General features: G+C 39.3%; 1 protein-coding gene across 1 annotated transcript; it reads left to right on the plus strand.

The window, feature by feature from the left end:
- The first annotated feature begins 449 nt into the window (after positions 1–449).
- tdrd3 (tudor domain containing 3) lies at positions 450–13116 on the plus strand. The gene is made up of 14 exons (XM_084936864.1): positions 450–666; positions 2597–2681; positions 3976–4041; positions 4765–4925; positions 6100–6241; positions 6429–6500; positions 8270–8419; positions 8731–8883; positions 9525–9702; positions 10300–10425; positions 10853–11781; positions 12022–12147; positions 12321–12460; positions 12776–13116. Exons 1-13 carry the CDS (start codon positions 629–631, stop codon positions 12435–12437), a joined length of 2343 nt encoding a protein of 780 aa, XP_084792990.1. The 5' UTR covers positions 450–628; the 3' UTR covers positions 12438–12460; positions 12776–13116.
- The last annotated feature ends 1510 nt before the right edge of the window (positions 13117–14626 follow it).

Here is a 14626-nt window from a genome sequence, read left to right on the forward strand (position 1 = left end):
TTTAAACGTCAGGATATTATCTTAACCGTGTCTACGTACCTAAATGCATCGCTGCATCGCATAAGATATCTGTTACAGCGGGCAACTGAACAGGTGTACCCAATAAGGTGACGCAGAGTCTATATTCCCCTAAAGTTGATTCTGTTCATAGCGTTTTCAGTGGGAGAAACGTTTCATCACTCATGCAAGTGACCTCTTCAGTCTCATCTAACTGCAGGTTTCCCCAGTCTTATAAACAGTATATTTGCATAATGACTGAAACTAGCACCACTGAAGGAACAATGGGCTGGGAGGTCAGTTACTTGATCGTGAATATGCAAATTCGCATGTCTTAGAGTCCATATTGTTTGTCATACTTCTTTTAAACGGATGTCCTTTAAACTGAATGACAAGTAGATTTTGCTTTGTTATATGAAAAAAAATATATAAACGCTATTTGGACCCTCGCGGCACTCCGTACTTGTACAGTGTCATTGTGTGATGTATCTACCGTAGTCGTTCAGTACTGATATTAGCGAGCTTTGTCTGGAGCAGAATATGAATTACAGGACGAGATAGCTGTTATTCCAGTGAACCCACTTTAAAACTTTTGGTGTCCTTATTGCTCCATCAGCAGTTTGGAAGCACAATGACCGATGTGACAGATTCCCTGACCAAAGAGGGCTGGTAGGTAGCATGTGAGCTAATTTCAAAGAGCTAGCTAGTACTACTAATACAACTACCACTACCACTACTACTACTCTTTGATGTTTTCTAAAAACACTATTTAGCGTACTTATAACTTACAATTAAAGTACAAGGTTTACCTTAACACTTTGGATTTTGTGTGGTTTTGCAACGTAATTAGTTGTGCTGGTGGCTGGCTAGCAAACTAGCGAGATAAATGACGCTAGCTATGCAATACACACTTAGCATGCAATTATTACAGCGTAGTGTGGCGCTGCATTTTGCATGAACAAACATAGTGATAACGTCATATGCAGGGCCAATCAAATAAATCTGAGGCTCATATTAAAGTTAATATAGTTAAAACATGCAGTGCTTTTAAAACTCAGAACATCCCAGCAGCAGTTTGCAGCAGCTAGACATGAGTGCTAGCATTCATCCACATGCAGCTTCTAAACACTTACTGCTTCAGGTTTTGCTCTTACTTAATTGTTATCCCTTCTAGAGTCTTATATGTATTTAACAGAGATGAATAATAACTGTTCTGTCCATAATGTACAGATAAACTAATTTAAAAGTGGTCCCGAGGTTGTTTACGTTTGTTGTCATGCACACCATGTGATCAGATCAAAGAGGCTGTGAACTTAACTCTACATGATAAAAACAAAACAGATTTCTTCTGATGTTTCTTCCCATATATTCAGTTTAGTTATGGGAAGGAGGTGAGTTCGTTATCTGAATCAGTTTATTGCTAAACTGCGTGAATTGTAAAACAGTCTTGAAGCAAGCAGTTTAAAAACGTCTGTGATACTGAACTATGAATTAACTGTAATAGAGTGGAATTGTAATTGCATTGTGTTGATTAGATGGGAGAGTTAATTTGACTTGTCATGTTTTGCTGTTTGAGTAGAGTTGTTTAGTTTGTGTACTGTTTATATCTTACAGTAAAATTACTTTGAGTTTCTCCCTTGTCACAAGGGGTCAGCACTAATGTGATTATAGTTTACTAAACTAAAACTAGATGCAACCCCCCCCAATTTAGTTATGTAAAATAAAGATTTAAAGAAAGACTTAAAAATGTAACTAACTAAAATCATTTGAGAACTTGCAAAATTAAAATAAATAAAAATACAGAGGCTTTGATGAATGTTTTTATAGAGACACTCTGTGTCTAAAAGTCTGTGACACAGTTACTTTCAAAAAGTTCTGTTTTTAGTAGTAATACGTGTACTGATTTTCCTAAACCTCGCCTCTGACATATGCCGTCCATACAATAACAAACGTATGGAACACTGAAACTAATAAAAACATATCTAAAGCCAAACATTTGCAGACAACACAAACTAAACTGAAACAAGAAAATGCACTATGGGAAGTAATTGAAACTAAACTTAGTTAAAAACAAAAAGTAAAAATGAAATAAAAATAAAAACAAATGAGAAAATACAAAAATATAACAGTGATCCCTGCAGCAGATATCTCCACATGTTTGATTTGGCAGAGTTTTAACTGGGGTTCCCATGCTGACTCACCCCCAAAGGAGATTATTTATTAATCATAATATGTATGACATTTAGAATAAGTATTACCATACAAACACACAACAATTTATGGAGGCGCTTGACATCACAGTAAATAAATAAATACAGCAGTACCTCCACATGCGTGTTGTAAATTTGACCAAACTAAAAAAAATAAAGATTAAAACCAAAGACGTTACCATTTGCATTTTATTTTTAATATCAGTCTTTTTTAAGAGAAAAATGTCCGCTAAAATGCAGTTTTTATTTTTTCAGTCAAGTATTTGTCTCCGTTTTTAGATAAGTTTTAGTTGATTATAATAACAGTCTGTTTAAACATGTTGAAATGAGACTGTCTGAAGCATTTCCCAGCTTCACTTGTATTCTCTGCCATGTTTTTCGTCTTGCAGGTACCTCAGTGATGAAGGCATAGCAGAACTGAAAGGATCCGCTGAGAAAATAACACATAGTGACATAATTCGTATTGCACTTGATGTAAGTGCAACACAAACACATATACAGAATGTTTTTACCGTGTAACACCTTGCCTTGACTTTTAGCGTTTAAGGAAAACCAGTTTGGTTAGACACTACTAGTTTTTGTTAGATACTACTAGTTTATCAAACATAATAACAGAAACATGCATAAATATCTGCCAAACAAGTGAATCTAAGTAACCTTGTTGTAGTTAATCTATGCAGAACCATCCGCTCATGCTATTCTATTCATCCCTAAAAGGCACCTTTCTGAGCCAGAAATAACTCATCCTTTTCCCTCTTCGATCACTCAGTGACTGCCCTCTCAAATTATATCATCAATCATCATGAAACCAGGAATCTATTCATTTTAATAGTATGGAATGAATGTGGGTATTTGAATTATCTGTTAATTATAATTGTGTATTTAAAAAAAGAATTTTTTTCATTTGATACGCAGCTAAACAAAATGAAAATGTTTAAAGAGGAACCATAAACATTCGTATAGGGTTCTTCTCCTAGAATGACAAAGATGCTACAGACCTGACCTGCAGTATCGAACGAGTCGAGAACACGCAGTCAGTGCATTTACTGCAGAAACACTGACCTTTAAGGTTTAGCATGGAGTGCTGCGGAAAGGTCTCACACTGTACTTTTAGATATTACTGCATACCTGGTTTAATCAGCTTGTAGTAAATTTAGAGTGGTACTTGTAGGGGCTTAAAGTTATTAACATTGTCAGACTAGGTATAAAAACAAATTGGAGCCACTGATGATTTGCTAGCAAAACGGTGCATTTAATTGTATCTTAATCAGAGAGATATTTTGCAACTCTGGCTGCTTTTTTTGGTTTTACCTGGAGCGCTTATTTTGTTCAGACATATTGTTTTCTGCGGTAAAAAGCGGTTGTAAAATTGGTTTGGGAGGCAGACACATTTGGAGTTTTAATGTTGATCTCTTATGGCTTGGAAGAAAAATAAAATCCTCTTTAAAAAATACAATTCTGTTAAAAATCTAGGTTAAATAAAGTGGTAATTGGATTTAAAAAGCAATGAGGTCCAATCATAATTCTTGTATATCAAAATTACTCCATACATTGGCACATATACTGGTTTTACTGTTGTACTGCAATAGTGCACAGGTGCACAGTTGCACTCTCTCCACCATGTGGAGTGAGATTACAAAAAGTGAGATTACATCTGATTGAATAGTTAAAAATGTGTTTTGTTGTTTTTGTTTCACATGTGTATTGTTTCATTATATGAATATATGATTATTATATATATTCTAATAAAGCAGCTTTTGTTTCACAGACTGATCTTAGAACTGTTGGGCAAAAATATCTACCATCTGATATCAACAGTGGAAGAACTGAGAAGGTGAGTGGCATACATATTGCTACAACTCTGTGTCAGTGCTTAATTTATGAAACTCAATTACAAATGATGAGCTGCAGCCACTGTTGAAAGGAAACTTTAGAACTGCAGTTTTCATTATTACCACTAGATGTCCCTAGCACACTAACAAATGTAGGTCAAGAAACCACTTCTTTGCCCATGAAAGTAAAATCGAGCAAATGGAGGGGGAAAAAACCCAAATATCAAAACATGTAATTTTATGTGCATTTACCTCCTCTTCCCTTCAGACTCCGAATATGATACACCCCATTATACCCTGGTAATGCACTCTGCCTTGTACATATAATGCATAAATTGCGCTGTATTGCACTATACACTTTTTGTATGTAGTATTGAATGTAGATAGGATTTACACATCTTTTCCCAGGTGTAGAAATCAAACTTTGTGCAAAGAGTCCTTACAAAAGCTTTCAACAACAGTGGTCGCTGTAGCTCTAAATGTAAGCCTTGAGGCTATTTTGAGGAATAAATAAACCTGTGCTGACTTAAGTATGCCACAGGGAAAGAAGTATTGTTTTTTTTATTTTTTTTGCCTTAAAAATTGGAGTAATCCTCAATACATACTGAAAACTCCTAGAGGGTTTTTCAGTATTTCGCTGTAATCCTCCTCCGCACATGCAGATTTGCCTTTCAAGCCACCTCTTTTTTATTTATTTATTTTTTCTGTCTTTTGCACATGGCCAGTTGGAGGGTCCATGTGTCCTCCAGGTGCAGAAGGTGAGAAACATCTCAGCTCCTAAAGACCACGAGGAGTCCCAGGGCGCGCCGCGAATGCTGCGCCTGCAAATGACAGATGGGCACACCACCTGTGTTGGACTGGAGTTCAAACATCTGTCTAAGATCAGGTATTACAGTTTTGTTGCATTTAAAAATAACAGGCTGTAGTGTAATGTAAATATCTGTGAAAGCGGTATAAATGGTTAAAAAATCCTACTTTTTTTTTTATTTGTCTCATATTTAAAAATGGATAATGTAAAAGCTGCTTTTCTGTTTGCTGCATAGATGCAAATCGGGGGCATTCAGCTGGTTTCTCATATTTTCCAAACACATTCTGCACACACCCTGCTCCTTCACCTCCCTGTCAACATTCTCACCCCACCACATGTCTGAATTTTCCCTTTATCTGCAATTTCCTCGCCATGGCAGCTGATCTAACAATTCTTAGCCTTGATTACATCTCCATCCAAGCTACCGTGGCCTTGGTGACTGCTGCCATGGTGACTAGCCAGTCTGTACAGGTGGAGTGGCCAGAATGTGGGCCTTGACTTCCTGATGGGAAGAGAGGAGAGAACAGAACAAATCCCCCCTTTATGAGCGGCACACACACACTGGCTAGCAACAGCGCCGGATAGTGTTTCTTATGAAAGTGTCCGCTTTAGTGTGCGTGAGGCCATAAGTGAGAGGCAAAGAAGGATGAGCTGGATTACAGGACTGTTCAGTGTGCGAGACAGTGATGTAGTACAGAGAGATGACAATTAAGTAGCGACACTGAGGGTGAATAGTGCATTTGTATGTGATTGACTCAAGGATGACTGCTGTCTTATTCCTGTATTTGCTGCTATCATGTGAACTTCTATCATGATAGCAGCAGAAGCATCTATCCCAGAGGTTTGGAGTGAAATCCCTAATTGTTGCTTTGGCATCCGGCATCAGTAGCTGGAAATCCCTCTAAGTCCCTGTGCTTTCCTAATGAGAGAGGCAGAGGCCTTATCAGGCCTGATGAGATAGAGGGGCTTTTAATTTACCATGAGGATGGGTGAGCAGCTGGGATTATTAATAGTCTCTCCTAGCCTTGCCACCCATCTGCTGGCAATGCTCCATGTCATTTATAAAGTGGCATGGGTAACGAAATAGGGTGTGAGGTTTGGTATATGCAGTTACAATGCGTTAAACCCACACATATATTTAAAATTTAATAGCTTTTTAAAAAGAAATGTATAGAAATATATCATTCATACTGCGTTTCAGTCTTAATATTTTGTATTCTCTATTATTATTATTTTGTATTTTGTTTTTCAGTTTTAACACCCCACCAGGAACAAAGGTGAAGCTTCTTGGTACAGTCCAGGTTAAAAATGGTCTTTTACTGCTTGACGATTCAAAAATCTCTGTCCTTGGAGGAGAGGTCGATCACATGGTGGAGAAGTGGGAACTACAAAGGGTGAGGGTCAATATTTTAATGACGGATCAGCCACTCTGGCTAAAAAGATAAAAGTCATATTTTAGTAATCATTTTAAATGTGTAATAAAGGCCTCTGCTACTCCATCATTAGCTGTTGCTGAGGTTGTATTTATCTGAGTTTTGTATTTAAAAAAAAAAAGGGGTACCTTTATCCTTCATCCTGCAGAGTCTGGCCAAACACAGCAGGAGTAACATTGGAGCAGAAGGCGGACCTCCTCCCTTTGTGCCATTTGGTCAGGTGAGGAAGAACGTTTCATAGTTCACTTAAAAAGCAAAACATCCAAAATTATATTTAAAAAAATGTTTCTAAGAAGAACAAAAAACAGAAAGAATAACATAAAAATTGAACAAAATTAATACTGACAGGAACATTAATATGAAATGATACTTCAGCAGTGATTTAATGGAAGCCAGGCAGTAGTGAATAGCAGTAACCTCATAAATGTATGCAAGGAACTAAACACAGATCTGGCGCCAGGAGTGTCCCTATCTTGGCAATGTTCTCTCTGATCTTTTGGAACAATTACGCCTTCATGAATCTTTAAAATATTTGATCGCTGTGTGTCTAATAAAGCAGAATTAAAAATCAAACTGTCCTGTGACAGGTTATCTCCCGCCAGCAACATGAGGCTTAAATGTTGCATTTTTGTTAAAATAAAAAGCTCTAGTAATTGATGTAAAAGGGCAGCTGAGATTAAGCGTTGTGAACATGATAAGCAGATCGTCAAGGTAACCACTAATAATTAGATGCTTTATTTGCTAACGTTTTTCTTTTTTTAACAATTATTATTATACACAGAATACTTAAAGTTTTAAAAAAGACTGAGTCTGAGTCTCGGCTAGGATCACAGCTTCCAAGTGAATGCATTGGTATCAGCTTCACACTTGGATTTTGGGATTTTCCTTCCAGATTTGCTCAAGCTTTGTAAAGTTTTATGACAGGGGGGCATTTGGGACTTATTTAACAGCCTCTAGATCTTCCGCGTAACTGTATTTTCTAATGCGGGGTCATTCCAGGACTTAGTGTTGAGTAAGTCTGCTTTGGGTCACTTTAGATTGCTCTGTTCCAAGGTATTTGGCGCTGGAAAGCAAATGTGTGTGCTTGCGCTTTGCTTGGATCTATGTTCTGTCAGTTGAGTCAGTTTTACTTATCCCGGTTGCTGCTACTCAGAGGCGCTCTCACAGCACGGAGCTTCTACCATCATGCTTCACAGCAGGAATGTTTTTAAAAGTGTAGTTGTGGTGTGTTTTTACCAGACATTTTCCAGTAAGAAGAATTTAGTTTACATGGCATTAGACGGTAGACTTTTTGTCTTTTTACCTCAAGCTCTGAGTTCAAAACAGTTTTACTTACATGATGATCCTAATGATATTAATGCAGATAAATTTCCTGTTGTCTGCTAGTCGTTCTCAAATCCTTTTGTTTTTGAGCCTCTTCTTTGGCTAGCCTTCCTAATCTACAGACCAGAACAGAAAATTACTGAACTTAAAAATAGTAAACTGTCCTCACTGGAAGGTGAGTTATTATGTGAGCGATAACTAAATAAGTGCACACTCAAGACAGAAATCCAGGCCTTCATCATTTTCACATAAGCATAATCTTGTTACTATGACGAATATCATTTTTAATACAACCTGTTATGTTAGATACCCACAAATAGTCGCAGGGTTTGATGTTTATTGAAACAAAGAGTGGCTGAACCTAGTCAAAAGTAAATATCATTGCTCCGGTCATTTGCTGGCCCATGTGACTAAATCATCACTTGGTGCAGTCGAGGAACAGCTGCAGGAAGTGATGAGTTCCATCTCATTGGCACCGAGCCACCATCTGTAATTGTTTTGAAATTAAATACAGTTCACAGTCAAGTTTGAGAAAAACCAGGTGAATTCATCTGGTTCTAGTTTGAGTCCATGAAATGTGCAAACTGTCAAGCGCACTAATTTCTGTACTTAAGAAAGCATACACGAGTGATGATCTCTGCAGCCTTGTTCTCGCTCTCCCTGTAGAAGTGTGCAAGGAGGGATGAAGTGGATAGCCGAGAACTGGACCAGAGGAAGACCCTGCAGACTCACACTGTGGTCAAAAGCACTGAAGAGAACGACGAGTTTGAAAAGCAGCGGACTGCTGCTATTGCTGAGGTGGCCAAGACCAAAGAGGTATCCAAACCTTTATCACTTGTTAGCTTTTCAGTTGTTAATTTTTGGGACCAGTGTTTTTGCCATGCTGGCAAAATTTGCTGCTTTATCGATTGCACGTCCTGCACAAGTGACTTAATTTGGCCTCGATTTAAAAATATACGCTCTTTATCGGCATTCACCTCAACCTTAATTGCCTTTGACAGTTGTGTAACTCTTCAAATTAAAAGTCATAATTACGTTGTCATTTGCAGAGTTCTGTTTCTTTTATTGTGTTTTTCTCTTTGTCCAACCCTGCAGCTCTATTGATCCTAATGTTGTTTCCTTGTCAGGGCCCCCGCACATTTGGCGGTGGAGGAAATGCAGGCGGAAATTTATCCAATGCTGCCTCCTCCTCCCGGAGCCGAGAGTCTTACCAGCAGAGAAGACGGGAGGACCGGGCTGAAAGAACAGAAAGCAGACAAGATGGAAACTACAGAGAGCTGGTGAGGACACACACACACACACACACACACACACACACACACACACACACACACACACACACACACACACACACACACACACACACACACACACACACACAAAAAAAAAAAGTTGTTGAAATAATGGCTTTACCTCACATTACTGAAGTCCCAATTCACTGTAACAAAGCAATTTAAAGGCTCAAACTTGCTCTGTGTTCTTCTGTGTTCTTCTGTGGTTTCTTTAGTCTGGATTGAAGTCTTATTTCATGGTTCACAGATTGGGTGAGGCATCGGTTATAATATTGTGGAGATGTAAATGGATTGGAGCCCTGGTGAGGTTTTCCAATCAAGTGGCAGTCCATTTGTCTTGCTTTTTGTTGTGTCCTGCCACTTTCTCTAGTCTGAAGGGTTTGGGTTGAAGACATTAATAGGAGAGAACGTAAAATTGTAGTGTTTGACGAGGGAGTAGTGTTTGCGATCGTTTCCAACACCAACAGGCTCTCACAGGTAAAACAGAACTTAAAAGGGAGCCCCTGGGTGCCGTCACACTAAACTTCTGCATTTATAATCTCGTAATTGTACTTATAATCATCATATGCATGTAATCTTCCTCTGTGGTCTCCATACAACAAATATATTTCCTGTTATTTGTTGGGTAGGTTGATGAACGCGCTCTGAGGCACATCATGGAGATGGGCTTTAACAGAGAGGCTGCTCGACAGGCTCTAATGGACAATAATAACAACCTTGAAGTGGCACTGAACAGCCTACTGACTGGATCTTCTGGTAGCAGACCTGGCCCTGCGGCTGCAGAGTCTAACAAGCCACAACCCAGAGGTATACACACATACACACACACAGCCCCAGATGCACCTTCTGCCCACTTTGGCCGCATAACAATTTATATGTCTACAGAGCAAGCAGAGCCAGATTTAGGTTGGAGGAGTGATGTGGAGGTTCTTTAAATGCAATGAAAATCACCGGCAGCCTAGTTAAAGGTCCTTTGTGGCAGGGTTTTTTTTGTTGCCTGTTTTAGTTCATTTACCAGAAATTGCAGGCACACACTTTATTGCTATTTTCACAAGCACACCTTAAGGTTTTAGATGGAAATTCTGTTTTAAATGCAGTCATTGCTTTGTGTCTGTTTCATTACTGAAAATCAAACCTGTTTTAACTTGAAACTTGCCCAATCACACTGAATTACTTACATATTTTTTTTCAAACCAGCTACTGGTACAGTTTACTCTAGAGCTATTTTAAATGTACCACACAAACTCATTAAAAGTAAATTCAGTTGAGTTCTCACGTGCAGGCTAATGCAGATAAAGTCACATACTTTATGTAGACGCAGGAGACCAGAAAGTGTGCACATTCAAACTGATCGATTTAATCTTTGTCAAAATAATGTTGTTTTTTTCCCTGGGTTTTCTTCAGGCAGAGGAAAGGGAAGAGGCAGGTCCAGAAATGAAGATGATCAAGAGGGAGCAGGAGGAAGACCATCTGGACCGAGCACATTGTTTGACTTTCTGGAATCCAAAATGGGTGTTTTCTCCATTGATGGTGGGTTATATTCCAAGCTGTGGAATAGTGTATTTTTTTCTTTTTAATTGTTTTGGAAAAGAGAGAGAGAAAGTGTAAGGGACATAGATGTGTGCAACTTCCAACCCAGTTCCTGTGTAGTGATGACTTATGGGAGAGCCTCTGGGAGAGCACACAATTCAAAGCAAAAGTATGGCTGATGTTTGTAGCACCTTTTGAAGCCAGTTCTTTAGGAGGAATCTACTGATTTCTAACTGAGCCTTGATTAGACTGAGACAGATGGCTGTTGTCAGGTCAGAAAAACTAAGACATGTTTCTGACAACAAGAAATCAGCACTGGTCTGAAATACCAACCAAGCACTTGTTAGTATTCCTTCCACTATTTCTCCCATTATTGTTTTGCCATACTTCTTAATAAAGCTGATCTTTTCTTGTTTGCTTTTATCAGAGCCAAAGAGCCAGGCTCCACAGAGACATCACGAAAACAAAGGAAATTTCCACAACTCAGACTATCACACCAAAGACGCACCTCAGACCAAGTTCTCCTCGCATAATGACCATAGGCAACAAAGGAATGACAGACCGCCTCGCTTTCACAGGGACACTGATTTTCCCAAACCTGGCCAGGAGCCTCTCTCTAATTGTACAACCCCCCAAACGTCAGGCCAAGCCCAGCAGTGGAAGGGCCAGGAGAGGTGGTCACGAGGGATGTCCGATAGATCGCAAAGTGACAAGAAAGAGATGCGTGACGAGCAGATTTTTCCTTCTTCCTTTGTGTCTGCTTCCACTCATTCAAAAGACCTTCAGCAGCAGGTGGAGTTTAGTGGATCTTACAACCAACGGTCCAGAAATGGAGATGGTGGTGGGAATATGTTAGCGGCGTCTCATAGAAGAGGGGCACCCACATCAAAACTGAGCAATTTGGCAGGAAGTGACGCGAACGGAAAAGGAAATAAACGTGTAGACAGAAATGAAGACTTCAACAACAGCAGGAGGAAGGGGAAGATGGAGAGGGCAAATTTGGATCACCCTGAGCGACAAAGGGATAGTGGGCCAGCAAACTTTAACTCAAAGGGAGGAGGCTCCGAAGTGGGGTCATCACAGAGTTCTTATATGCCAGCAGGAGATCCTTCTCATTTCCAAAACGGCGTTATAGAACACAAAAGAACTGGGCCGATCAAACCACAAACCTCCTCTTATCCACCGAACAGGGAGCCGCCACCCCCAAAGAGAAACAATGCTAATAACCCAGGGTCTAAAAGAAGGGGAGGTCAAGGCAAAGGACAAGGTCCTCGAGGATCAGAAAGGGGTCATATTTCTGAACACATGTGGAAACCTGGAGATGAGTGCCTGGCACTTTACTGGGAAGACAGTAAGGTGCGTCATCCCTAGATGTATGAGACAGCAATAGTTAATGATTGTTGAAAACTGCTGTATTTAAGATGTTTTCTTTTTCTTTGGCTGAGCGCTGGTTTGACAGTTAAACTTATTTAAAATTCTAAAAATTAATCTGCGGGATTCGTTTTGTATTGACAGTGCCTTTGATTTGTTTTTCAAAGGTTTGTATTTGAGAGTAATGAGATTTCTGTTTTTTTCTGTCTGGTTGTGCGTGTGAAGTTCTACCATGCCAGAATAGATGCCGTTCATCCATCTGGCTCCACCGCTGTGGTTGTATTTAGCGATTATGGAAATTGTGAAGAGGTCCTCCTGAATAACATCAAACCTCTTGATGCTGATGTCATGGTAAGAAAATAGGGAAACATCCATCAAACTCAGAACTTGTTGGTTCATAGTAAATGAAAGCTACTAATTAAACTGCGATCAAGTGAGGTGAGGAAAGGTGATAAAATATGAATGAGTTCTAGTTGGATTACTCACAGTAACACATCACAACTGTATCAAATGTACAATGGCAGGAGGAAGATGATGGTTACTATGACAGTTCACTAGAGTTTCGCCGCGGGGGAGACGGCCAGCCTAGACGCACGCGACCCACGCAGCAGTACTACCAGCCACCCAGGGCACGAGATTGATGTTTCTGCATTTACACGGGCAGGTAAATAAATGAGCAAGCATGTATTTTCTTTTCACTGGTGTTTAAGCTCAAACCATGAATGTGTTTTATATAAAATAAATTAGAATTTCCCATTCATTTCTTTTACTTGTGGTGGTGGGAATCTTGAATTTTGTAATAGATACGGAAAATTCAAGACTTTTCTTTCAGTCACAGCTGTAAAACATCTGTTTATTTTGAAGTTGTGTGGTCATGAGATATTTTGTGAGATTCCCCAAATACAATAACGTTTGTTATATCACATAATCTGTTAACTAAACAAATTATAACTTTGTTTTCTTTTGCTTCATCCATCAGTGTGCGTGTCCCTCATCCTTCCACGTTCTGCAACAATCCAGAGTGCTTCCTGAATTTTTAAGTGTCCCGATGGGCTTGGGCATACAGGACTTTTAAAAGGGCTCGCACATCATGCAAAAATAAAATAAAATAAACACACAAAACAAAACAAAAATCAACTGACATGAACTCCTGTTTATTTTGTCAAGGACATATCTACTGTACATGTTGTGAAGATTTGTTAAATGGCTGCTTCAGAATAAACAGTTATTATTAGTATGTAGCAGATCTGTTTTAATGCGTTTTGCTTTTAATTATTCAATTTTAATGATGAATAAACTAATGCAGAGTTGGAAAGGAAACTTCTCCGGGGTCCTTGGATTCATTTTGACTCCGTCAATTAATTTTAGCTGAGCTTCTAAGTTAACTCGAGTTTGGGCTATTTGATGACTTGGTAAATTTTTTCAAACCTACCCTAGCAAAGTTGTCTTACAGCTTACCTTCCCTCTGACATTTTCTCCTCTGCGAGTCCAGAGCAAGCAGCTCAGGCTAATTTGTTGTGTTCTGTGAAGCAAATCCAAATGGTAAGACAATCTCTCCCTGCTGTAATAGAGATGGTCACACTGCAGAGATATCATTTTGCACATTACAAAAGGGGACTGTACCTAGCTCTTCAAGCACTGCGCACACTCTGCTGGCTGTTTGTGGACTCGAGCAGTGTGGGAGACACGTTTTGCACATGAAGAAATAATCTCCACCTTCTGCTCCAGTTTCACTCATACCAGCAGTGGGGGATAAATGGACAATTCACCAGGGTTCAGCAGAAAGGTCACCGTGTTATTCTGTATCACTAGTCCAAAGGGTTTGCTTTATTTTCCAACTGAGGCGCCAGGCAAGCATAGATGAATAATTAACAGCTGGTAATATGGAAACCTATCCACCAGGGAGGAACTGAAAGTGAAGCTCTTGACAATGTTCTAGGGGACTGACTATGACACTGTGCCCAAATGAGAGGGGATTGATTTTCAATCAGATAAACGTATATTTTGGTAGAAGAATTAAGGCCGTTTCATACCGAGTATATTTTTCTTGACCCTGCAGGGAAATCATGTATAATGCAGCAGTTCTTGGGTTTAAGCTGTTGTCAGTTATTAGTTTCAGTAAATGCATGATTATTATGAGTGCAGGTCTTGATGCTGTAGATTATTAATCATTTTCTGGAAAGGAAAACCCTGTAGCTATTAGATCGCTAATGAGCATTTGCTGTATATTGCCTTTGGTGAAGTAGGGAGTGTATTAGCACGGTTTTCAAGGTGTGAGCAGAGGCTCGGCATATGAATGGTAATATTTATGAAACCACGAGAAATGCTGAGTGGGTGATCCAGCATAAATGTTAGTGTGACATGCCCTTTTGTTTCATATACAGTTAGAAAAAAAAAAAGACTGAAAGCTGGTGAGATGGCCTGGATTATATCTTGTTTTTTCATGTTTATGTAACTACACAGTCCATGTAATCTTGTTGGTGCTGTGATTAGAGTAAATCTAAAGCTTCAGATGCCGCGCATGTTTTTCTGTGACAGACTGGTTGGATATGATCTCAATTATTCAGCATGCTACAAAACAATCTTGCATCATAACTGTTTCTTACATGGAAGCATTTACAGTGGGAGTAAAATGTGTTGGAGTAGTAGTAGTAGTAGTACTACTAGTAGTGTTTGTGCTTGAGCCTGTTTTTGCACAGTCAGCTTAGTTAATTGCATTTCCTTTTACACTGTATCAGGAGACGGTGGCCTTATTATTGGCTAGTTAGCGCTGCTGCCTCACAGCAAAATATCTGTGTTACCAGGCAACAGTAGTATTACCTGTGGGTGT

The sequence above is a fragment of the Perissodus microlepis genome, chromosome 1, assembly GCF_051167445.1.
Source record: "Perissodus microlepis isolate ML-2025 ecotype Zambia chromosome 1, ASM5116744v1, whole genome shotgun sequence".
Lineage (NCBI taxonomy): Eukaryota > Metazoa > Chordata > Actinopteri > Cichliformes > Cichlidae > Perissodus > Perissodus microlepis.

Coding starts and splice junctions, on each gene's coding strand:
- tdrd3 (XM_084936864.1), top strand. CDS start 629: ATGACCGATGTGACAGATTCCCTGACCAAAGAGGGCTG. Junction 6,501..8,269: donor CCTTTGTGCCATTTGGTCAG/GTGAGGAAGAAC, acceptor CTCTCCCTGTAG/AAGTGTGCAAGGAGGGATGA. Junction 8,884..9,524: donor ATGGAAACTACAGAGAGCTG/GTGAGGACACAC, acceptor TTTGTTGGGTAG/GTTGATGAACGCGCTCTGAG.